At 36.9% G+C, this 25,286-nt stretch overlaps 3 protein-coding genes across 4 annotated transcripts; 2 read left to right on the top strand and 1 right to left on the bottom strand.

The window, feature by feature from the left end:
* Positions 1 to 5,472: 5,472 nt before the first annotated feature.
* On the top strand, positions 5,473 to 11,137 carry LOC311285693 (GTPase IMAP family member 7; the record flags this gene model as incomplete). Of its 2 annotated transcripts, none has more annotated exons than XM_084401502.1 (4): positions 5,473 to 5,599; positions 6,356 to 6,552; positions 6,967 to 7,043; positions 10,158 to 11,137. In XM_084401502.1, exons 2-4 carry the CDS (start codon positions 6,455 to 6,457, stop codon positions 10,805 to 10,807), a joined length of 825 nt encoding a protein of 274 aa, XP_084257628.1. In that variant the 5' UTR covers positions 5,473 to 5,599; positions 6,356 to 6,454. The 2 variants fall into 2 exon arrangements, with proteins under 2 accessions (XP_084257628.1, XP_084257627.1); XM_084401501.1 differs by having other exon boundaries at positions 6,356 to 6,896; positions 10,158 to 10,807.
* A 3,748-nt stretch (positions 11,138 to 14,885) lies between these two features.
* Positions 14,886 to 17,175, bottom strand: LOC311285480 (GTPase IMAP family member 7). Its single transcript, XM_084401127.1, has 2 exons — positions 17,099 to 17,175; positions 14,886 to 16,617 (listed from the first exon to the last, which is right to left on the bottom strand). The coding sequence occupies exons 1-2, from the start codon at positions 17,139 to 17,141 to the stop codon at positions 15,857 to 15,859; spliced, it is 804 nt and encodes a 267-aa protein (XP_084257253.1). The 5' UTR covers positions 17,142 to 17,175; the 3' UTR covers positions 14,886 to 15,856.
* A 2,524-nt stretch (positions 17,176 to 19,699) lies between these two features.
* LOC311285262 (GTPase IMAP family member 8) lies at positions 19,700 to 24,785 on the top strand. The gene is made up of 6 exons (XM_084400840.1): positions 19,700 to 19,803; positions 20,430 to 21,027; positions 21,170 to 21,246; positions 22,965 to 23,538; positions 23,637 to 23,686; positions 23,808 to 24,785. Exons 1-6 carry the CDS (start codon positions 19,794 to 19,796, stop codon positions 24,428 to 24,430), a joined length of 1,932 nt encoding a protein of 643 aa, XP_084256966.1. The 5' UTR covers positions 19,700 to 19,793; the 3' UTR covers positions 24,431 to 24,785.
* Positions 24,786 to 25,286: the final 501 nt, after the last annotated feature.

Here is a 25,286-nt window from a genome sequence, read left to right as displayed (position 1 = left end):
ATAACAAAAGTAACTACATACATTGTTTTACATATTTTACAGAGAAAATTTATATGTGAAATAAGATTTTGGTCATATCCCCACTTCTAGTAGGCATGACTGTGTTGCAGATCAATGAATCAGCCTGATTAATACTTCAATGAATGAACTCACCAATCCAAAGCAGCAACTGAATCAACATATGATAAATTGCATGTCAATGCATTATAATAGAGCTAGGCTGCTCTTACTTGCTGGGCCAAAAGGAAAGCAAAATATAGGCTATATTCTCTCTTTATGCCTCACAATCCAGTCTTTGTTTCTGGTTATTCTCATTTTTATAACCATCACTGTGCATTAGAAAATAAATATTCTCATCTGTATCTGCACCACCATTACCCTGACATTGTTGGGCAACCACAGCATACTGTGTGGTAGAGGGAAAGCATCTGTTATGATGAAGGTGGTTACGGCACAAACAACAGCAAGGGGCTCAGGCTGTTCAACTACACTCTTATTTTTGGAGCTTTGCCTGTTTGCCTAACACCTTTGATTGTTAGGCTTCAACAGCACGTTTAATGAGACTACAGATGACATGTCAGGGACAGGTGCAAACAGACTCTCAAGAGAGTTACATAGTTTGTGTTGATTGGTCACAAGTGTTCACAGAATTATTGCATCATAAGTCAAGCACAGAGACACCAGAGACCGTGCTGAACTAAATTTGACACTTAAATTAACATTGAAGGAGGAGACATCAATACATATACAAACATTTGTGATAGGTGCTAAAAGCCTCTCTAGAGCATAACACTTTGTGAGATAAATAACATGGTAAAAAAAAAGTGTTAATTGATCACAAGAGAGAGTTATTATGTCATAAGTGTGGAGAACTCTGAAGTTTGTTGAACTTTGACTCTTTCCTTTAGACACGTACCTTCATGATGGAGTAATTTGACAGTATTACTCATATTACATTTTTATCTTTAAAAATGTCCCCTTATCTTCTTAGGGATGATGAATCTGCTGATTACATATATCTACCTACATACTTTTCTGCTTAGGGCTCTCATACACACACAGCATTCACATAGGGTTCCCACATCTACTGACCAATCATTTGCAATGATTTTTCTAACACTTTTCTAGTTCTAGATTTAGAATGACATAAGTGTATGTAAATTTAACAGTTTTTAGTTTCAGATCTATGAAATATTTTACAGCTGAAATTATTAACTATTTTAGAGCATGCCTAGAAGCTTGAAAATGTACTAACCATTTTTATATTTTATTAATTTCCATGAATTTTCCAATTATTTAAAAGATTAAATAATGATTTTAAAAATCATTTTAAAAAGATCAAAAAGAGTAAAATCTATATGATTTATTATATTTACAGCTGAGCATATGAAGAAGCATGCATGTCATAATTTTAAAAATTCATAATATTTACAGGCCTGGAAACCAAAATATAAAAAAATAGGCCTACATCCAGGTAACTGGGAACCCATGCATTAAAATTGAAGGGTGTACTTGTTCTAATAGTAATATATACAATATAAATTAGCCATTCATGGGTAAACACTGTGGCTGCATGGTGCTCTCAAAACACTGAACTGCTTTTTGGCATGTCAATTTCTAAATCAACCAATGACGTGACAGTTTAGGAACTATCATTTTTGCAATATCATTTTAGTCGCTAGTTGCACAGAAATTACACACTTCGCCATATAGTACTTAAAGTGATAGTTCACCCAAAAATGAAAATTCATTAGAAGTTCTTTCTTCTGTGAAGAACAGATTTAGATATTTTGAATAATTAACTTTTATCCTGCAGACAAAAAACATGGGATAGGTTTTTGTTTGTTTGTTTGTTTTTGGTTTGTTTTTTTGGGTGGGGGTGAACTATCCCTTTTTAAAAATGTCCCTTACTTGATTCTTTGGCTTAGGCCCCTCTCTAGAGTACTGTGTGATGTTCTTCAATGGTGTATGGTGAAACTCATTAAGGCCTGTTCCTGGAACCCTAAAAGAGGGAAGAAAAATACCTAATTAACCAAGGTGTTCCTTAACAAAAGCATTCTGCTGTTCTTGTTGCATTACACGGCTTTAACCAGCAGATGTCCTCAGCATGGTATGTTTTGACTCAAGCTAGTGTAATCAATCTAATAATCTAACAATTTAGCTGACGTAGTCAATATAGTGGAATAAAAACAACACCTTGGGCCCTATATCTTGCACCCAGCGCAATTGACTTTGTACACCGGCGCATGTATCATTCCTATTTTGCACCCGCGCACAGCGGACTTTTCCCTCCACAGACGCACGTCGGTAAATTAGGGAATGAACTTGCGCTCCCGGGGGCAGTTCAGCGCAAAGAGGAGGCATGTTCTGGCGCAAACGTTCCCTGATGATATTTTGCAGGTTTAGAAAACAATTCCGCATTGCGCATGTTATTCATATGCTATTTTAAGGGCGCATGCTTGGCCATAATCAATGTAGCGTGTGCACTTTGCTTATCTCATCTACACACAGATGCAGCAGTTCTAATTTTTAGAAAACCATACATTATTACAAGGAAAAATATTAACACACGAGGGAAATCATTGTTGTGTCCATGAAGATGTGAAAAAATAGGCATTAATCTAGCTTACACATTTACCCAAATTTTTATACGCCTGTTTAACCAAAGCTAATTTGGGTGTGTTTCTCCATCCCCATACAATGTCACTTCTCTGTGTTTTACGGCCCTGACGAGAACGTCGGTCTCCTCGGCTGTGAACCGCTCCTGGCGTGCGCCTGGCAAATCCGACGTTATAATAGCAATCCGCCATGGAACAAGCGCACCTGCTCTTAAAGGGAATGTGAGATGTCGCTCTGATTGGTTTATTTCACGTTACGCCCAAACCACACCTATGAATAATGAAGCTACTTCAGACCAACCCATTTTAGATTTGCGTCGGGCGCAAGAGTCATTTATCCCGCCGGTATAATAGCAACAGCGTAACAAAGTTACTTGCATTTCAGATCGTTAAAATAGGGCCCCTAGTCTTTTTTACTGCAACTTCAAAGGAAACAATGTTGTGGAAATGAGCGCTGGATACCTCTGGATAGGTAATATTTCTCACCATTTATTCAGAGGGTATGACTGTTTTCCATGTCCATTTTCTTGAAAAGCCCTTTAAATTCGATTGTATTCTGATTGGCGCTCAGTGTTTTAGTTATCTTTATAGTTATTGTTCTTGGTTTTAATGGGCCTTAAACCTTAGAGCTCCCCCTAAAGGCAGACAGGTGCACTAATTGATTTTGTACACTTAAAGCTGCAGTCCATAGCTTTTTGGGGTTACACATTATCCAAAATATTTTTTTGAGCAAGTACATAACCAGCCAGTGTTCAAAACTATCTGCTTGCCGTAGCTCAGTTCAAAATGGTAAGCTTGTAATAATGTTTTTAATTCCAGTGGTACTGGTGGATTTCCGCGGGAAATTCGAGCATGTCTTTGCGTTTTTTATGTGTACACATAAAGAAGGAGTCTCGGCTAGTAGGCTGTATATAATTTGATGGCGGATCCAGAAAGGTTCAAACGACAATATCCAGTGACAACTGGAGATTCACCCGTTGTAAAACGCGAAAGACTTCGGTGATAAAAAGAGACTGCAACCGGGCCCATGCGAAAACAAGGATAAATATCGGAAGGGCATTAAATGTAGTCACGCAATGCTGATGTTGTTAAAGGGATACTCCACTTTTTTCGGAAATATGCTCATTTTACAACTCCCCCAGAGTTAAACAGATGAGTTTTACCATTTTAGAATCCATTCAGCCAAACTCCGGGTCTGGCGGTACCACTTTTAGCATAGCTTAGCATAGATCATTGATTCAGACGAGTCCAGTAGCATTTCTTTCAAAATGACCAAAGAGTTTCAATATTTTTCCTATTTAAAACTTGACTCTTCTGTAGTTAAACCGTGTACTAAGATCGACGGAAAATGAAAAGTTGCGATTTTCTAAGCCTATATGGCTAGGAACTACTCTCATTCCGGCGTAATAATCAAGGAACTGTGCGGCCGTACCATGGGTGCAGCAGGCGTAGTGATATGACGCAGCGCCTGAAAATAGGTCTAATAGGTTAGACAAACTTAGTCCCGGTCACGTTGGAAGAAGTTACCGAGCTGGGGACTATTTTTAGGCGCTGCGTCATATCACTACGCCTGCTGCACCCATGTTACGGCCGCACAGTTCCTTGATTATTACGCCGGAATGAGAGTAGTTCCTAGCCATATAGGCTTAGAAAATCGCAACTTTTCATTTTCTGTCGATCTTAGTACACGGTTTAACTACAGAAGAGTCAAGTTTTAAATAGGAAAAATATTGAAACTCTTTGGTCATTTTGAAAGAAATGCTACTGGACTCGTCTGAATCAATGATCTATGCTAAGCTATGCTAAAAGTGGTACCATCAGACCCGGAGTTCGGCTGAATGGATTCTAAAACGGTAAAACCCATCTGTTTAACTCTGGGGGAGTTGTAAAATGAGCATATTTCCGAAAAAAGTGGAGTATCCCTTTAACATTAACAATTTGAGAACAAAGGGTTTGACGTGATATGATAAGCGAACGTTAGATTTAACCAGCACGATTTACTGCAATGATTTTTTCCCCTTAGTTGGTCAGAACAAAAGTGGATGTTACTTACTTGTTCAGGCGACATTTTCCTGTGAAAATTATTATGTTGGTCATACTTCCAAAAAGTAGAATCTGTGATAGCGAATGACAGTATCCACACCACCAGCGTGGTGACTGACAGCCGCACATTCTCCTCAAAACATTGGATTCATCCGCGCTGTGCCATGCCGAGGCACAACGCACGTAAAGTTGATGATTCTGCGAATAACTGCAATTGCAGATTTCGAACAGAGATGGCGACAAAGAGGAAAAACTGCGGACTGCAGCTTTAAAGGCGCAGTAAGCAATTTCTGAAGAAAAAATCCACTTTCAATAGTATTTCACAGAACTTTACTTTAAAGTTTTGTAAAGAAACTAATAATACTACTTTTGATATAAAAATGACACTCCTGTCATATCACTTGCATATAAAATGTTTATTTTATTCTATTTATGGCAGGTCTCCTCTCATTGGGAGAGTCCTCTCACATGACCAGTTAAACTGGTAACCTTGGAGTAAACTATTCAGGTGACAAATATGCAGGAGTACAAGATCATGTGACTTGAATCTGGTTATTCAGGCCACATGCATACATTTTACTCTCACTTGAAGATTCCAGGTCTATCAAATCCATGTCTTTTGAGTTATCTTTTTTCTTACAGACTTTTTTCTTAAGCTGTCAGAGTAAGTTGTCACTCCACAGAACATAATAAAATCATAAAAGTGCAAAGTATGACAACTTTAATCTCAGTGTTTAGTGAGGACCTACGTGATCACTTTGATCCGCCCCTTTTCATTGTTTAAAAAAGGTTTCAACCTCACCGGAATTTCACATTCAGTTACTGTGCAGACTCTTACCAGAAATTCCTCAAGAAAATGTGCATCAAGTGTTGTCTGTTTTTGTGTGAAATGATCTGAAACTTCGCAACGAGTATAAAACGAGTCAGTATGTCAAAAGGTAAGCTTTTTAAAAAAATGTTTGTGGTGTTTTAATTTTAAATAGTTACGGCTCAATAGTGAGGAATCTTTGAAACATTTATACATTTGAGCTTTTCAGAGACTCACTGACATAATCGAAGATAAAGTATAGCCAAGGTCTTGGGTCTGTTTCTAAGGGGGAACACATATTGATGTAAATGTATACTTTGAAGTTACTATGGATTGATTTGTAAAATATTGTGTGCCTATTCAAAAAGCTTTGAGAAGCTCTTAAAAGAGCATAAGAATATTTTGATAACACTAACGTGTCATTTGTTAACATTGAGTTAGCAAAAACTTAAATGAATATTTCTATACAGCATTTATTTACATTCATGTTAATGTGAACATTTACTCATACATTTTTAAAACCAAAAGTCTGACGTGGTCATACTCAGATTCTAGTCAGAACTTCCCGAACTAAAAATTCCGGTGGTTCGGCTGTAAAATTCGGCTGCCATCCAGGCTATCAACATTAGTGAATGCACCTTAAACTGCATTTACATTTATTTATTTAGCAAATTCTCAATTCAAGTATAGCTTACAAATGAGCTGAACAAACAAAGCGATTCATAACAGACTCTAACATGAATAATAAATGCTGGGAAAACACACTGCTCAGTAGTTCATGTTAGGTAATGCATTAACTAATGTAAACAAATGACACCTTATTGCAAAGTCTTTCCAATTATTTCAATTCAGGAAGTCAAAACTGCTTTTGTGAACTTCATTACAGGACATGAACACACTGAGCAGTTCTGTGGAGACGTAACATTTTTTCTGATAGGGGCAAACTGCTGGTGTAAGTGTCTGGTGGGAAATAAAATTCTTGGGTATGAACATTTCCTGCCAGAGAAGTCCACATCTACTCAAGAGGTGTCTCTGCAGATTGGAGTCAAATGGATTACTGTTATTCAAGAGCCTCAGACAGAGGTAATTCAGAGGTACATGGAGACATCATCTAGGTGTCCATGTATGATTTTATTTGTTCTGCAGCGTGATCATGTTTCTCAGAGGGATATGGAAACGTTTGTACATTTTCAGCAAAAGTTAGGAAAGAAAATGGAGGAAAATACTGTTGTAGTTCTGGTCAGTAGCAAAGATAAGACACCAGTTAGGCCAAACAAAGAAACAGATGAGAACCTGGATAGCATTCTCTATCAGTGTGGAAGGAAAGTGTGTGTTTTTAACAAAAATCTGGATCAACATGACTTAATTGAACAACTGGTTACATGTAACAAAAGTGTGCCTGAGCTCCAAGTATATAAGCATGAAAGGTAAGACTAAACATATGAGTTTATCCAGATGATTGTCCCCATCCTTGATCCATTTTCTGTTTAACTGCAGATCATCACACAGGCCCACTTCTGTGGAAAAGAGGGTCCGGAATCCACAGGAAGCAGTGACACGAGAGCATATACCAGGTAACAACCATTATAATCGAAATCTTCAAAATAACAAAAACATAATCCGCATTTCTACCCTTGAAAGACACTAAGAAAAAAAGGTAACACTTTACTTGAAGGGGTGTGCATAAGACTGACATGACACCGTCATAATCATGACATGACACATGTCATGAATATGAAGGAGGTCTTATGCATGTTTATGACAACTGTCATTAAAGGAGAACTCCGGTCAATTGTAACATTGAGCTCATTTTTTTGTAAATTTGGAGTGCTGTCAGTACAGAGAACAACGACAAAAATCGGTGTTGCCTACACCGTGTTATCCTCGTTTTAAAATTTGCACCCTGTTGACTTCAATGGGGCAAGTTTTAAACCTGCTTTTAGCCTCTTAACATCCTTGATGTGTCATTACAAGTGCACAGGTCATGTGAGTGATTCCTTCTGAGTAATCACGGGTGAATCTGACTGCAGTAGATGTGAAAGATATTAATAAAAATGGTGTTATTTCAGCCAGCGCACATACCTGTATTTTCTTCCTGTTTTCGGTCGAAGCCCATAGTAATCAATTGTCGAGTTCACACGCATAGGTTTAGTTACCTATGATCACGCGCGTGAACTCGACAATCGAATACACCCGTGATCACTCTGAAGGAATCACTCACATGGCTGGGCACTTGTAATGACACATCAAGGATGTTAAGGATGTCAAAAAAATTGAGCTCAATGTTAAAATTGACCGGAGTTCTCCTTTAAGTGTCATTCGCTCAATTATGACATTTTTAATGCAAATATGACATTGTGTGAGATTTCTTTGTTATGGCAACTTGACATTACTAAGCCAACACAACCTGTCATAAATATGTCATAAACATGACATAGCAGATTAATTATCAAACTTAAGAAACCACTTAGCTTTATGGGTTAACATTTCATTAAACTGTCAAGTGGTTGGTTTTGACATTGGCTGTCATGAAGCCATTATAACATTTTAATGACAAATTAAATTTGTACCACTGTAGTTGAGGTCAAGAAAAACATTCATGACACAGTTATAATGGCCTCATGACAGCCAATGTCAAAACCAACCAACTAACAGTTTAATGAAATGTTAACCCATAAAGCTAAGTGGTTTCTTAAGTTTGATAATTAATCTGCTATGTCATATTTATGACAATTTATGTTGTCTTGGTAATGTCAAGTTGTCATGACAAAGACACTGACAGGTTATGATGTATTGGTTTATGTCAAGTTGTCATAACAAAGACATCTCAAACAATGTCATATTTGCATTAAAAATGTCATAATTGAGCGAATGACACTTAATGACATTTGCCATAAACATGCATAAGACCTCCTTCATATTTATGACATCTGCCATGTCATAATTATGAAGGTATCATGTCAGTCTTATGCACACCCCTTCAAGTAAAGTGTTACCGAAAAAAAATTCTAGACTTAGATAGAGGAGAACATTTCATGTAAAGAGTGGGGGAGGGTCAATTACTGATTTGTTTGATACTTACAAACACAAGTCTTTCTCGCAATTTCAATTATACCTTGGTGGCAATATTTAAAGGGATAGTGAAAATCCTATCATAATTTACTCACATTTAAGTTGTTTCAAACCTGTATGAATTACTTTCTTCTGTTAAACACAAAAGAAGATATTTTGAAGAATGTCGTTAACCAAACAGTTGAGCACTGCCTTTAAATCAGTTCAGTAGGGGAGAGCGGGGTAAGTTGTCACACGGGTAAGTTGTCACACTGTCCATAACTCCAACACTAGAGGCTCTATCTCAAAAATCAAATAGCCACTTTATGTGACTTCTTCTTCTATAGTCAACTTCCTGTTCACATGTGGTCAAGATCACTGTAATCTGAGGTTAGCACAATTTTCTTATTTTTCTGCTTAAAAAGTAAAAAAAAATCACTTTACATTTTATGCAATACAACTTTGTTAGGTATGAATGTTTAAAATTATTATTTTGCACAAAATAGAGGAGACAGTAACGTGTCTTTTGGTACTTTAGCTAAAGTGATATGTTGAGCTAAACTTGAGATTTAGCCAACATTAGCTCACAAGTCAATATGGGGCAAGTTGTCTCAATGACTTTGCACATAGATCACATGTGACGACTTGCCCCTGTACAAATAAACACAGCCCCAGCACCAACCCTGTCCTGCCTAGCACGCCTATAACACGCCTAGCACGCCTATAACACATTTACATTTAGTCATTTAGCAGACGCTTTTGTCCTAAGCGACTTACAAATTAGGACTAATTTAAGCGAGTCATTGTGAAGAGGCAAAAAAAAAAACACAAGAAGTGCTCAAAATACGAAGTTCAGGCATTGTTCAGAGTAGCATATGCGTAAAATGTGTAAAATGCAACAATTGGGCCCATGACGCTTGCACCTCAGGCCAGGCAATTTATGTGTGTCAGAATTGTGACTCTGGAGATGAGTCCGATTAGTCAGATACAGGGCATCTGTTTTGTTCAGAGGTTAAGTTAAGCAGGTTATCTGCAGCATTCCATTCAGTTATCAGGATCTATGTGCAAGCCATAGAACGTTTGAGTTTAGTTCAAAGTAAAGTGGTTTTACCACTTAATTGAAATGTGCATTATTTGGATTGAAATAATTGTTTTTCCAGGTTCTCCAGGCACGGATGTTTATATTTCCAGGTCTGTTTTGAGTTTAAAAGTTAAAATCAATATTCACAATTAAGTAGTTGTGTTCTTATTTTTTAGATAATAGTGTGACAACTTACCCGCCCTAGTGTGACAACTTACCCGCCGATGGGGCAAATTGTCACAAGTGCACACTCGCTATTCAACAGTCTACAACTCCGTAATGAGATAAGATTTGAAGATGTTATGAATACAACATATGTGCCCAAGACTTCCTTCTTTCATTTGGTATGAGATTTATACCATTTTGATGTATGGTCCTCAGTAAATGTTAGACAGTGTGAAAAGTGTGACAACATACCCCGCTCTCCCCTACTCTAGAATAAGAACAGAAAGGATGCAGTTTTTGAAATTGAAATAAAATTGTTTTCTTTTTAAATTCTATTGTTACATGCAGCATATTAATTATATTAGATTAATTATATTATATTATATTTAAGGAGGTAACCAAGCTGCCATCAAGAAAAAAAACACCTTGACCATTGTGCTGCTGGGACAGACAGGAAGTGGAAAGAGCGCTACCGGAAACACCATCCTGAGAAATCGTCATTTTGAATCACGTGCCAGTTCTGTGCCAGTGACACAGGTGTGCCAGATGGCAGAGGAAACTGTTTGTGGAATCAAGATCAGGGTCATTGACACCCCAGATTTCTTTGATGAAGACCTAAAAAACCAGGAAAAGCAGATAAAGAAATGCAAAGAGCTCGGGCAGCCAGGGCCTGACGCGTATTTGCTGGTCATGGAACTTGGCCGTTTCACAGATGGCGAGAGAGCGATAGTTCAGAACATACAGATAGCGTTCGGTGCGGACGTGGTTAAAGAAACTATCGTTCTGTTCACAAGCAAGGAGAAATTAAGAGGGAAAACTGTTTCAGAGTACATTAAAAACACTGACACCCAACTGCAAGAGCTGATCCCAACCTGTGGGTCAAGGTGTCATGCGTTTAACAATAATGACCACAGTGTTTCTCAGGTCGAGAGACTATTAGAGATGGTTTTGGAGATGAAGAGGAAAAATGGAACTACAGACATTTTAGAAGACTACTCATATTCTAAAGAATCAGAGAAAAAGGACTGCAGAATCCAGTAGACACTGGCAAACGGTTCATGTAATGAAAAACTGATTCGTTGTCTTTTGTTCTGTGCAAGTACACTGTCAGAAAAAAAAGTACAAAACGGTACCTTTTTAGGGTACAAGTGGCCGTCACTGGGGTGGTACCCTGAAGGGTACCTTTTTGTAGCTTTAATGAGAGGTGCAAAATTGTACCTGCACAGTACCTTTTATTCTGACAGTGTAGTTTGATTTGAAAACATGTCTTGTTCATTTTTGCTACAATCAAATGAATATACATCATTGTTATATGTTGCATGATGTCAATACTTTACATGTACAAATAAAGATATTTTATTTAAAAATCTCATTCATGCACTACATTTTCATTTATCAGTAAAATAGACAGACTAACCTATTTGGACTGTGAAACCTAATCGGATGGCATATAAAAAAAAAATGTATGTGCTGCTAGTCAGAGGTAAACATTTCAGAGAATGTGGTCCTTACAAGTCTGCATACTTTGGGATGTTTCAAGAATGTTCCAAAGTTTTTCCTTTTACAATGACGATGAAAATGCAAACGATTGTGGCATTGGTTATCTCAGTCTACATTTAACATTCCTTCTTCATAGTTTCTTCCTTATAAGAAACATTTTGAAGAATTTCTTCCTGTTGAGAAACATTCTGCATAGCATCTGATCAGCACAGATGGCAAACAGATAGTGTTTACTGATTGTTGGTAAACTCAGTATGATTGTAGTTAACATTATTTGAACACTGCAAATTCCCCAGTGTTAAATTAACACTGCTCAGTGAACATATGTGTCCACACTATGAATGTTAAAATAACACTGAAGCAGTGTCAAAGTTAATGAGATAAAGTCCCCTGGGGTTAATAATTGTATCCCCTTAAACTCATCTTTGATCACGAAAATCCTGTGAATTTTTTTGTTTTTCATGCCTTAAAATAGCTTGAATGTAACCCTATACCCTTGCTTAATTTAGTATTCGCGGAACCATGAAAATCCACTCACTCACACCAGATCAAAGATCCACGAGGTTAACTTTACTGTAGTAAACGCTGCACAATGGCAAGTGGAAATACTGATTTAATTCAGCCATATATGTTTGAACCAGAAAATGATTCAGAAGAAGAAGAGAAAGAGCACATTATACAGGCTCATATACATGTCGATGTATCAGAATGGTAATGCATTTTATGTATCACTCTCTGCAATGTCGGACACATAACGGTAATTAATATGATTAGCCTTTTGTTTGACTATAAAAGAGCTAATTGTGTGTTCCTAATGTTACACAAACCATGTTCCCATTCGCCATCTCATGGTGTGTTTGACAACAATGAACTGAAATCAGACGACAATGTTGTCAAAATGATCCCCATTCACACTGATCTGCGAAATTGACTAAAAAGGCTGTATTATGCATGCCAGGCTAGTTGGTTTATGCCAGGCAAAGTCACTTTGTCAAGAAACACCCCGTGAACACATAATACGCATGTGTGAACACGTAATACGCATCCGCATGTCGTCACAGTTTTCACAAATTCACATTTTTGTTGTTTACATGGAGAAGATAAAGGCATAATTTCCAAAACCTTGCACTTTGAAACCCTTTTGCCCCAAAACGCTGTTGTCGTGTAAATGAACGGCTTTTTCACGGCAAAACGGCAAAAAGTCTTCCATTTTCTGTTCAAACCGGTGTCGTTTAAACATCAGAGTCAGACCTTCTAAAAATTAGCATCCTTATGTGGCGGCGGACGTCAGGTTGTGGAAAGAATGATAGAAATTATACTAACGCCCTACTACGCCACCCGGAATACACCGGGAAATACCAGACACACACACACAACATTCTGGTGAGATCACTCCAACCTATGAAGCATGGCACTCAATGTGGACACACCATTTCAATGACAGCAGCCAAACCCTTCTCCCACTCCTCTAAACACAAAAGGATGAAAACTAAATAAACAAACTACCAATAATTAGCTGGTGCTAACCAGCCCCATATAAAATCACAAGTTTCACAAAACAACAAAAGAAACAAAGAAAAACTATTCAATCAGTCACTTAACTTAAAAACTGAAATATAAACCAACAAAATAAATGACATTACATTCAGTGCATATGAAAACAAACAAATAACTTAAATAATATCGTTTACAATTCAAAATACAAACAAAGAACAAGCCAAAGACATGATAATAAGTAACAAATTTGTTCTACTAGAGGAACAAAACGGCCAACGAACCGTCACGCTTTACGCTGGTGCATCTTACCCCCCAGCGAGCAGTAATCTGGGCCCGAAATTACAATCACACAAAGTTAATTCATGAAAACTAAACACAAAATTGACTGAAATGAGACCCAGGCAAGGCAGCAGTGAGTTACATCACTAGACGTGCGTTCCACCCCATAACACGGCGATGAAACTCTTGGTCATGCAATCAACCTGCCGAACATGAAACAGAAGAATTAAAAACAATCATAAAACCACCAAAACAGGCGAACGACTCTAGAACATACCAGGAGATGTTCACAGCGCAGTCCTATGCGTATTATCGTCAACAAACTCAATAAGTAAACATTCCATTGAAGAGAAGCCTCCTTAAAACAGAAGTACCCAACTGAACCCCCGGGGCAGCCTGCACACCAAACACACCCCACTACTGATAGGGTCACCATTTTCACATGACACTGGCCAATGAACAAACAAGGGTACACTTTCAACCTGCTACACTTAAACGCTTTAAACATCTTAGAACATCAGTGGAGAAAGGCACATATTTCATCATAACATTGTGATAAACATCATATACATAATTCAACAGCTATATTGCTAAATGTACCTGATTTTTGCAGAAACATATACCGGGATAACCTGGCCTCTCTTGAGACTTCCTTGCTTCGCAGCATAGTTAATGATATGTTAAAGCCGGCCCCTCAGGCAGGATGACGTGATTGGTTACAAGGTATTTTGTGACGTGAGAAACACCAGCAATTTCAAACCATGTTTTTGAGACTGCAGTTTTAAGGAAACAATACTCAACAATGGTGTTGAATTTGCACATGGTTTGTCTTAAAGCACATAAAAAAAGACATATAAACAACATTAAAGATAAAGAATCAGGGAAAAAAGAAACGACAAGAACAGAAAAAAAGAGAAGAGATGAGCAGAAATGCAAGAACTACAAATTACTTCCAGCCACAGCCTTAGATGTAATCAACTGAAGATAAAAGACATTAAAACCTCTCGAGATCTCAGCAGAGGATGATTAAATAACTTTACAAACAGCGTTACCATCTTCACTTATATTACAAACCAGTTTGACTTTATTTTTTGTCATACGTCTACAGAAGTTCTTATTGAGAGTTAACAGAGGTTTGGATGTTGATCTTTTATTCAAAATATAGTTTGAGTAATTTAACACTGGGGATTTTGCTGTGAAGGGACTTTTTTATTTCCTGTTGTGTTCTAGAACATAGTTTAGTCATGTTTCAAACTGGAAATTTAAGACCATAGCGTGCTTTAAAAATGCACGTTCCTATGTCAAGTTGCTTTTTAAGGTCTTCTTTTTAAAGAAACTAACAGGAAATTCTGGACACCTAAAAATTAAAATGTATTCCTGTAGTAATGTGAATGCATGAATTTATCTTTTTATTTTGTATCTTTAATAAATTTACTTGAATGTAAATTGAACTGCTTTGGATAAAAATGGTTTGCCAAATGCCTAGATGTAAACATGCGTATTTTCTGCCCAGTCAAAAGCCACATGATCCATAAATATTATTGTTTCAACCTTTTACCTGTCAACCCCTTTTTGTGATCTGAAAAAAATTCAAGTTTACAGAGTTTGTGTCAGTACTACATTAATGTTGAATATAATGTATAATTATGCAATGGGGGAATATTTGTGGGTCCTGTTAGTGCCAAATGTCTTATGTTACCAGTACAGTGAGTCAGTGACAGAGTGCAAGCATATTTGTCTAAAATAATTCTGTATTTTAAGCTTCAGCATCATTCTGGTGTCACCATTGTCCTATGCATTGGGTTACCAACACCAAGTCCATATTCATTTCCACCACAAATGTAATACCAAATTTTGCATTTTAATCAACAGTACATTTTTTGTTAACCTTTTACCATATGTCTTGGAGTATTGCAATAATATTGCGAGTTCAGTTTCATGATTTCGTGACTTGAGGGTGTCGTTACACCCCTAGTCCTAATACATCACAATTATATACATTAAAAACATATGCAGACCTCGTTTTCACAGTATAACCATTTTACTTGTATTTAACAATTTTACATTTATTTACACAGTATAACTGATTCTTAACAGATTAAATGTTAGATAATGGTAACAAAAAAAAAGCTAAATTATGTGGAAAGTGTCCAATGTGTCTTAAAAATATATAACGCAGATTTCACACATTATTATTCATAGATTACTATAAAGAAATGTAAGTTTTAAGAAGAAAGAATGGTAAAGACAGGGATACATTTATGTCTGCAATTATAAAGTAGACTTTTTTTTTGTGAATTCTAAAAATATTTTTTTTGATGCCTGTAATACAGTATATTAGGCATAAAGTTAACTGCTAATCTAATGAATACCATCACTTAAATTGTGCAAAAAAAACTCAAAAACAAAAGTGTTAGAGAACACAGGTTCTTCACAAAGAAGTTCGCTTCCACAATATATTCATTCTGCAATGTGCTGCAGTCAAATTATATCTTAAATTTGAAATAAGAATTTTTTTTCCACAACAGGAGAATTTTTTTAATAAAATCAATGTTAAAATGAAAATGCACAATAACTGTGGAGGTCTTAACAACACTTGATAAAAGTATAGGATCAGGTTACAGATCGAGATCTGTTGGGAAAAAAACGAATTCTCTCATCAAGTATCTCAAGAAAACTACCATTTATTCTTTAGAAGGTTGGCCACCTCTCTATTGAATTAAATGTATACACTGTATAACATAACATAAATGAGTAAGGTGTCATAAAACTACCGCTGAAGATAAACACAAGATGTGTTTGATTTAAGTCTCTTTAGTAACCGGAAGAGCCACTATCAATAGCAAACTGTTCGCGAATGCCTTCTATCAATATTTGCTGGAACAGAACGACTCTGTTGTCAAGATCCCCAAGAAAGCTAAACTGATATTCCAGAAGCTCTGCGGCCGCTCTCTCCATGTTCTGTTGCTGAATTTGTTCTTCCGCTTCTTCAAACATTTCCTGAGTGAAGCATTCTCCCCCATTTGCTGCCACCATTTCATCAATTTTCTTCATTAATGTATTCACTTGCTTTCGCTTCTTTTTAGTGTTATCAAACACAACATATCTACTACCACACCTCTGGATCACTTTACGGAGTTCTGGATGGCCTTTTATTACATAGTCGTCTATAGTTTGACCATTGAGTGCATCTCCATGAGTGAAGACCACTACCATGTATTTTGCAGCTTCTTCTCCGAAGAGCTCTTGCAGGGCTTGGACAGATTTTTGCTCCTCAGCAGTGAAACGGCCAATTTGTAGCACCAGCAGGAACACATGAGGACCCGGTGCTGAAATCTGAATACATCTTACTATTTCTCTTCTGATGAGGTCTTTCGGTTTGCTGGTATCCAAGATTCCAGGTGTGTCAATCACATAAATTTCTCTATGGTCGTAGACCATTGCTTTTTGGCACAAGTGAGTGACAGAGTTTGCAGAAGGGCTTGAGTGAAAAACCTTTCTACCAAGGATGGTGTTTCCCACAGCACTTTTTCCCACTCCGGTTTTTCCAATCATTACGATGCGAAGTGGTCCTCCTATTAACACAGCAAAATGAAGGACAAAAAAAACAGTGACAATGAAACTTTTATAGATAAAATCAACTGACAGAGGCAGAGGAAGACTGCCTGTGTCTTTGTATAAAACTGAGTTTTTAATTTTAAGTCTGGCCCTAATGTATCATTATCATATTATATTATATGCTTTATGATGCAAATCCATTCAAATCCTTTTAATCTACATCAAAAAATGATATGAGTCAAAACACTTTAATTTAGAAGACATGACACCTATCTGACATTAAGCTTTGGTTGAAGTTAACTTTCTATTGTATTTTTGTTTATGGCATATTTTAAGATTTTACAAAATTAGTTATAATTGGGAAACTTCCTGTTTGCTTTTACAGACTTTTTGACAATAGACATTCAGTCTCAAATGTTTCAGCAGTTTTGAGCTTCCAACAGTTTAATAAAAATCTTACTAAACAACCAAAGTCAAATGTTTTAGCAGAAAACTTACTTTGCTTAATAAAACAGCAGCGACAAATCCATGGACAGTCCATTTCCTTTCAGCAACAGTTTCTCTCGACAACGACTGAATTTTTTTTTTGCGACACTGTATTAGTACCAGATTTTCTTGTGACGCCACTTGTGTATGCAAATGTACAAAGTTAGCTTCTACTTTCATTTGATCATTATTTTCCTGCTTCACCACATGACAGAAATAGATGGAGGTGTTTCTCACAACCTGGTGAACAGACTAGAAATTCAACATGCCAAAAGATAAGACGTAGTGTGGGTTTTTGATCGTCACCATGGTATTGCTAGGACAAAACAGCGCTGATAAGTGCCTGATAGGAAACACCATGCTAACTACTTCCAGCCAGGAAAGTCCAAAGTGCTGGAGACCAAACCATCCTGAATCTAATGCTAGAGGAGATGAAGCCATCATACACTCCTGTTCCTCCTGGTACTCCAGGATAAACAGCTCTCCCAGGAAGAGATGGAGATGATCACCCAAAAGAAGGAGATATTTGGAGAGAAAATGATGGGAAGCATTACTGTAGGGCTGATCAATAGTAAAGAGACATTTCTGAGAAAAATAGAATAGAAAAGACAGAAAAGAAAAGACAGTTCTGCCACACAGCTGATATGAATCTCAAAACAGCAAAAAAATTGAGGTAGGGTCATATATATATATATATATATATATATATATATATATATATATATATATATATATATAGTAAATAAATAAATAAATAAATAAATATTTAATTTTTTACCTCAATTTTTTTTTCTCCCTCTTTTTTGGAAAGAAATTTTTATTTTTATTCAGCTGCCGCGGGACAAAAATCACGAATTCCACAAAAATATTAAGCAGCACAAATGTTCTCAATATGATAATAAAAAGAAATGTTTCTGAGTGCCAAATCAGAATATCAGAATGATTTCTGAAGGATCATTGGCACTGAAGACTGGCTGATAAAATTCAGCTTTGTCATCACAGGAATAAATTACATTTTAAAATATATAAATAGAAAGCAATTATTTTAAATTGTAATAATTATTTACAATATTACTATTGTACAATATTATATTTTTATTCTAATGTTCACTGTCTCATAGGGGAGAGCGTGAATGCAGCCATTTGGAGGTGACTGCTGCATGACCACCATGGAGTTACTGGGAATGAACAGCGATGTCGAGTGCCTGATAGGAAATAGTATCCTCCAGCATGACTGTTTCATGGAATAGACACATGTGAGAGGGTTGTGGGTAGAGCTGATCAGATTGTCTGCAGACCTTTTCCATAAACCAAGCCCAGATCCAATAGCTGACAGTATGGAGGAGATGAAACCGTCATGTGCAGCACTGAGCTGGTTTGACAGCTTATGGGACAAAAGAAAAAGATGCAGGATACGCAGGAATCTGAAAACAAATGTAAGCTTAGCGTTAAGTTCTGCCGGGAAGACTCAATCAGCGCGTCATGAATTAACTCACTTCTAACCAATCATGTGTTAACACTCTCAGTATAAAAGAATGGTACTTACATCCGTCTGAGTTCGCAGATACTGACGGCGCCAATTACCTCCATCCTCCCCAACCACCTCCAAGATGGTCCTTTCCCTCCATCCTCCCCACCACCACCACCAGGATGGTCCCTTCCTTTACCTCCAGGGGGTCGGCTGCGCCCCTGCCTTCGTCTTCAGGCGGGATTTGCAGATTCCGTTACCCTCGCATTGCTTGCTAAGGACGGGGCCTACGCCAAAGACTATGCTTGCTGAGCTATTAATAAATTTACTCTTGTTATATCATTTTATATCCCGAGTCTTTCTGGTAGAACTGAATATATCAGTAAGAAATCAACTTAGTCCACTTAGTTTGTCCTGTGTAACTAAATTAGTGTAAGATTTTGCTAAATACAGCAAAGACAAGTTATAATCCTATGAGTAACCAAAAGATGGTGCAATAAACATATGCAAAACAACTCCCTTACAGGTCCAATCAATCATTCAATCTCACTATCATCAAGACAATCTGAAACGAATCACTGATCTAACACATTCTTTGCTGGAGTTTCAGGAAACATACTGTTTGGAAAAAAAAAAAATTGCCAAAGGCTGTTTCCAGTAACTCTACCCACAGCAGAACCTGATTTCACATCTTTGTTGATCCTAGAACAACATTCCAATCAACCAATCAGATTTGAGGGACAAATTTAGGTTGTGTTATTCACATATTTGAGGGACAGTGTTATTCACCTATCATTCCCTTCTGATTTTAGGGATTGTTGTTCCAGGTTGACGCCTAACTCTGCAAAATCAGGACGTGCCCATCCACCATTGCTCAGATATTTGACAATTAGTACAAGCTTAAATGATTCAAAGGTTTCTTTCGAAACTCTCACTCATTTTCTACAGATGATCAAAGCCTGACCTTTTAGATTACTACATTAAGACAAACATTTTCACAAAACATAAAAAACTGCAGTGGAGAAACAAAAGTTAAGCACAGCTGTTATCTAGCATACTAGTAACTCGACGTGTTATACCAGATTTTGGACAAGCCCTTTATTCTCATGCAGTTAAGACAAGTACATTTTTGCTTTCATTTATTCATTACTGTCCTTTCTAGAGTGCCAGAGACACGTTTCATGATTCTTCTTATTACTCTGCTTTTTATTTGTTTCTGTTAACGTGGAATAACTCAACATGTTACAATGTAAGTAAGCAGCTTGTTTTTTTTAAATACATTTTAGTCTATTTTTGTAAAATTGTAGTGATTTGACTTGATAGTTGCTCATATTAAAGGGATAGTTCACCCAAAAATGAAAATGCTGTCATCATTTACTCTTCCTCAAGTTGTTCCAAACCTGTATGACTTTCTTTCTTCTGCTGAACACAAAAGAAGATATTTTGAAGAAAGTCGGTAACCAAACGACTGATGGACCCCATTGACTTCCATAGTAGGAAAAAAAAATACTATGGAAGTCAATGGGGACCAGCAACTGTTTAATTACCAACCTTCTTTAAAATATCTTCTTTTGTGTTCAGCAGAAGAAAGAAAGTCATACAGGTTTGGAACAACTTGAGGAAGAGTAAATGATGACAGCATTTTCATTTTTGGGTGAACTATCCCTTTAATGGCATTAATGTGATACTCAAGCTCAACTCCAACCTTGTTGCCTTGTAAAATAAAATGACAAGATTATTACAGAATCCTTCTCAAATATTTGTAAACAAGCAATGTTATGTCATCAAGGGTTTATTTACTGTAGGAATTAAGTTATTCCTAATCCAAAACTCAGTTTTCTTTTGACTATGAATTTTTATTGTGATTTGTTATAGTGGAGTATACAAAGGTGGCGCATTCTGACGGAGGTGACAAGATCACTATGGTGCTGCTGGGGAAGAACAGCAATGATAAGTCTACGATAGGGAATATCATACTAAAGGCAGAGCGTTTCATAGCTGGAAAAGACACATGCACAAAAGCTGAAGAAAAACTAGGTGATCAGATGGTCTGTATCATCAACACACCAGACCTTTTCCACAGACCAAACCAATATCGAGAAACTGACAGTATAGAAGAGATAAAACCCCAATATCCAGGTCCACGTGCGTTCCTTCTAGTACTGCATGACAAACAGCTCTCACAGCAAGAGATTGATATGTTTAGCCGGCTGAAAAAGAGATTTGGAGAGAAAATGGTGGAAAATACAATTGTTGTGCTAGTTAACAGTCAAGAGAAGCAATCTGGACAGCCATATGACCAAGCCGATGAGAGTCTCAAAAAACTACTAGATGAGTGTGGACAGAGAATTTGTGTTTACAACAAGAACGAAGACAAGAAAGAGAATGAGCTGACCAAACAGGTTATGGAAAAATTGAAGGCATTGCACGAGAAGGCTATCGAATCAAACAAATCCACACCTGCCGATGAGCCGTAAGAACATACATATATATATATATATATATATGAAAGTAGTGATGACATTTAAAAATAATAATAATTAATTAAGAATCTCTGTACATATAAATCACTTTACAGCTAGAATCTGACCTGTAACATCATCTCAATCCTGCAGGTTTTATGAGGACATGGATGCATATGAACCAATGAAGGAAATACCTGAAGTGTCAAGAGTGCCTGAAAAAAGCAAAGGTATAGCTTACAGATTTCTTATTCAACTTACCTTTCTCTGTCATCTAAAAGAATAAAAGAAATTTTTTCTAACCTGCCTTTCACGTCAATCTTAAGTAGTCAAATGAGCTCAACACATTTTGTTGATCCCGGAACAACATTCCGGTCTGAAAATTTAGTCCTAACCCTTGAACCTAACTTATCCCTAAAAGTAACTAACCCTAGTTAGGCCTAAAATAAACTGTAAACTTGTCCATCATATCTCATTGGTTGATTGGAATGTTGTTCCAGGAACATGTTGCACTCTGTGAAATCTGTTTGTGCAAAAATCTGTTTTGATAAAAATAATAATCCAACTCACCATATAATTGTACATAGTGCATAGGATAACAACCAATGTTGTCAAAGGTGCATGTGTCCAATCAAATTCTTGAAATTTGCCATGCACATACCAACAGGTTGGTGATGTGCCCTCATTATTAGAAAAGATGAACTCAGTACCAAATCCATAATTTATATTTATTGTACCGTGTTGGGTCACCACTTGATGCCCAGTGTAAATTCTGGGTCCTCCAGCAAAACCAGTTGAAAACCACCATGCTAAGTGACCAATAATAGAGTACAGTAGTGTTTTAAAACAATCATTTTCTGCTACTTTAAATTGCAAAGGATCAAGGATGTACGTTTTTCGAAGATGTGTTACAGTTTTTCACAATTGCTAAGACAAATTTCTTCAAACTTTCACCCATTCTTCACCCAAACCTTCATACTACGTTCACAAAAACCCTGACTCTTCAGGCAAAATCAAACAATTGGCTCAAACCATTTCACCTGTACTCAAAATCAAACAATGCTTTCAGATCATACACAGCCAGTCAATATATAACCTGTAGAGATCATTCATTAAAAACTACATTAAAAAAATGGAGAACAAAATGGAGAAAAAAATGAGTGTATATATACAGTTAACAAAATTTGCAATTGCGTAAAAAAAAGTATAGTAATCACAGCTTAGTAAGGTGAATATAGTGTATACTGTATGTACTGCAAGTACAGTATTATATTGAATATTGTATAGTATTGAATATCAGTATATTCAGCCGTTGCATATTATAAAAATGCAATGAGAGTATTAATTCTGCCTCAGCATCACGTCTTCGTGTTGGGTTCAGCCTGAGGACTTTGTCCACATCACAGACAATGTTGTCTCTTGCCAGGTAAAAGAAAAAACCCTCTGGTGTGCTAGATCCAGCCTTGACAACAAGCTCTTCCACACCTAGCTCTTCCTCTTCCTCCTCATCCACCACCTCTTACACATACTCTTCCTCCTCTCCCTCTCAGGTTGTTTCCATCCATTGTTGGCATCAACATTCAGTACACCTGTGCCATCTGTGCTGGCTTATATTTTGTACAGCTGGTTTTTGATCACATCATTAGAAACAAGTGTGATGTAGTTGTGTTTAAATTGTGCTATTTGTGCTTACCTTTTTGCAATACAAGAGCATCACAGTGCAAAATGTGCTTTAGTGAGTGAGAATGAGTTTAGAGTTTTGCAAAAAAAACAAAAAAAAAGTGCATGAGATTTGCAAATGTTGTCTAACTGCCTGAACTTGTTTACGGTTTTGCAGAAAGAGTGATTTATTAAACAAATGGGTTTAGGCCTTTGAGAATTTGGTTCAGAGAATGGGGTTTAGTGTCTTAGCAATTGTGTTAACTGTAATTGTTTGAATTTATCTCAGAACAGACCATCCAGACGTATGGAGGTGAATGCAAGATGACAGTGATCCTGCTGGGAAAGAACAGCAACAATAAGCGTCTTATAGGAAACATAATTATTGACAAAGATCATTTCCGAACAGAAAAAAACACTTGTGAGAAGATTGTGGGTAGCGTTGCTGGTCAGAAGGTCTGTATTATCAACACTCCAGACCATTTTCACAAACCAAACTCATCAGATCCAGAAGCTGACAGAATGCAGGAGTTGAAGCCATCATACACAGGTCCCCGTGTGTTCCTCTTCATACTCAAGAACACAATGGTGTCACCAAAAGTTATGGAGATGTTTACTGAACTGAAGAAGAAGCTTGGACAGAAAATGGTTGAAAACACAATTGTGCTGGTTAAAATTGAAAAAAATGATTCAGGAGACAGACTAGAATCCTTCAAAAAAGGCTACTCCATAATTCTGAATGAGTGTGGAAACAGACTGTGTGTTTACAACAGAGACGTTAAGCATGATGACCTAATCAAAGAACTGATGAAACACAATGAAGACATGCAGAAGAACCAAACATCTGAAGCTGTCAGAGAAATGTACGTATGGTTATATTGTATGGTTAACATAGTTATGATGAGCAGCAAGAATTGTATTAATTTCTATAACCCTATAGCAATCATTCTTTCAAATCTAGAAGGACACATGACAATATGAAGACAAAGCAAGCAATACCAGTCAAAACAGGTAACAAAACGTTTGAGTTAAACCAATAAATTAGAAAACATTTTAAGTAGCATGTCACCTGCACACTAGTTGATAATAGATTGGTATATGCACTGACTGTTTTCTAACTATATATCATCAGTTAAGGTGCATCAGCCGAAACCAATGACCATTGTGCTGCTGGGACAGACAGGAAGTGGGAAGAGTGCTACAGGAAATACAATTCTGAAAAAGCAACATTTTGAATCACGTGCCAGTTCTGTGCCAGTGACACAGGTGTGCCAGGTGGCAGAGGAAACTGTTCTTGAAATGAAGATTAGGGTTATAGACACCCCAGATTTCTTCAGTGAAGACCTTAAAAACCAGGAAGAGCAGATAAAGAAGTGCAAAGAGCTCATGCCTGACGTGTATTTGCTGGTTATGCAGCTTGGCCGTTTCACTGATGGCGAGAGAGACGTTCTCCCACATCTGAAAAAAGAGTTTGGCGAGGATGTGATTTCAAAGACTGTGATTCTTTTCACTGGTAAAGAGAAGCTGAAGAACAGGGCTTTAAATGATTACATCAATGGAAGTGACAAAGAACTTCAGGAACTGGTCGAAAGCTGTCATTCAAGATGTCATGCATTTAACAACAATGACAAAAGCCATCATCAGGTGAAAAAACTGCTGGAGATCATTTCTGACATGCAGGGAATTATGGCCATGGCAAATTATCACAGTCATAAAAAGAAGCTTAAGGAGAACAAAGAATGCAGCATCTTATAAGATATTGAACTGTGTGTATCATATGTGCACAGCTAAATTGTCCCTAAGTAAGCTGAATCATACAAAACCTCAGTTTTGGGGACACCCTCAAAACATGATACTTTTTTTCTTTTTCTTTTAAGAATATTAAGATTTTATTTGGGTTAGTCTGTACAGTTGTTAAAATTGTGTAGGCTTTACTGGTTTGTTTATGCTTCCAATTAATGTTTGCGAAATTCTAATTGCTGAATGCAACATAGCCTGTCTAGCTGTTTTTCCTATAAACAGCTAATTATTTGAATAACAGATTATTGGTGATTGTACTGGAAATAAGTGAAATATGAAAAAATAATAAAAAAAAAAACATTAAACCCTGCAGGAGTCCATGGTTCATCATGTATATGTATATAGCCTACATATATTTATATGTAGGCCTATACATGTATATTTATTTATTTATTTATTGTAAACACCACACATAGACCTACCTATGCTATTACTCTTTTGGTAATCTTCACAAGATGTCTTCAAAGTGCAAATATCCAAGCTAGAACCAGGTTACTACCAATAAACTGCCAAAAATAATAAATATTAAACCCCAACTCCCCGGCATGTGTTTGGCTGCGCCTGTGGTTTGTTTCCTCGCAATTTCGCTGTAATGACGCCAATCATAAAAATAACGTTGTTTCAGAGACGTTTTCTAGTAATCAGCTCATTCGTTGCGAATCGATACTTTCAAAGTTCATTTCAAGAAACGGTTCAAGACCCAATTTGGTGCATATTTATGAGAGAGGCCTCGAGAACCCCGCGGACCGCTGAGAGCAAGTAATGATAAAATTATTTTTTAGGGTGAACTATCCCTTTAAAAGAAGAAAAA

The sequence above is a fragment of the Rutilus rutilus genome (genome assembly GCF_951802725.1).
Source record: "Rutilus rutilus genome assembly, chromosome: 25".
Classification (NCBI taxonomy): domain Eukaryota; kingdom Metazoa; phylum Chordata; class Actinopteri; order Cypriniformes; family Leuciscidae; genus Rutilus; species Rutilus rutilus.
Note: the sequence above shows the minus strand (reverse complement) of the source record. Positions and strands in the feature narration are given on the sequence as shown.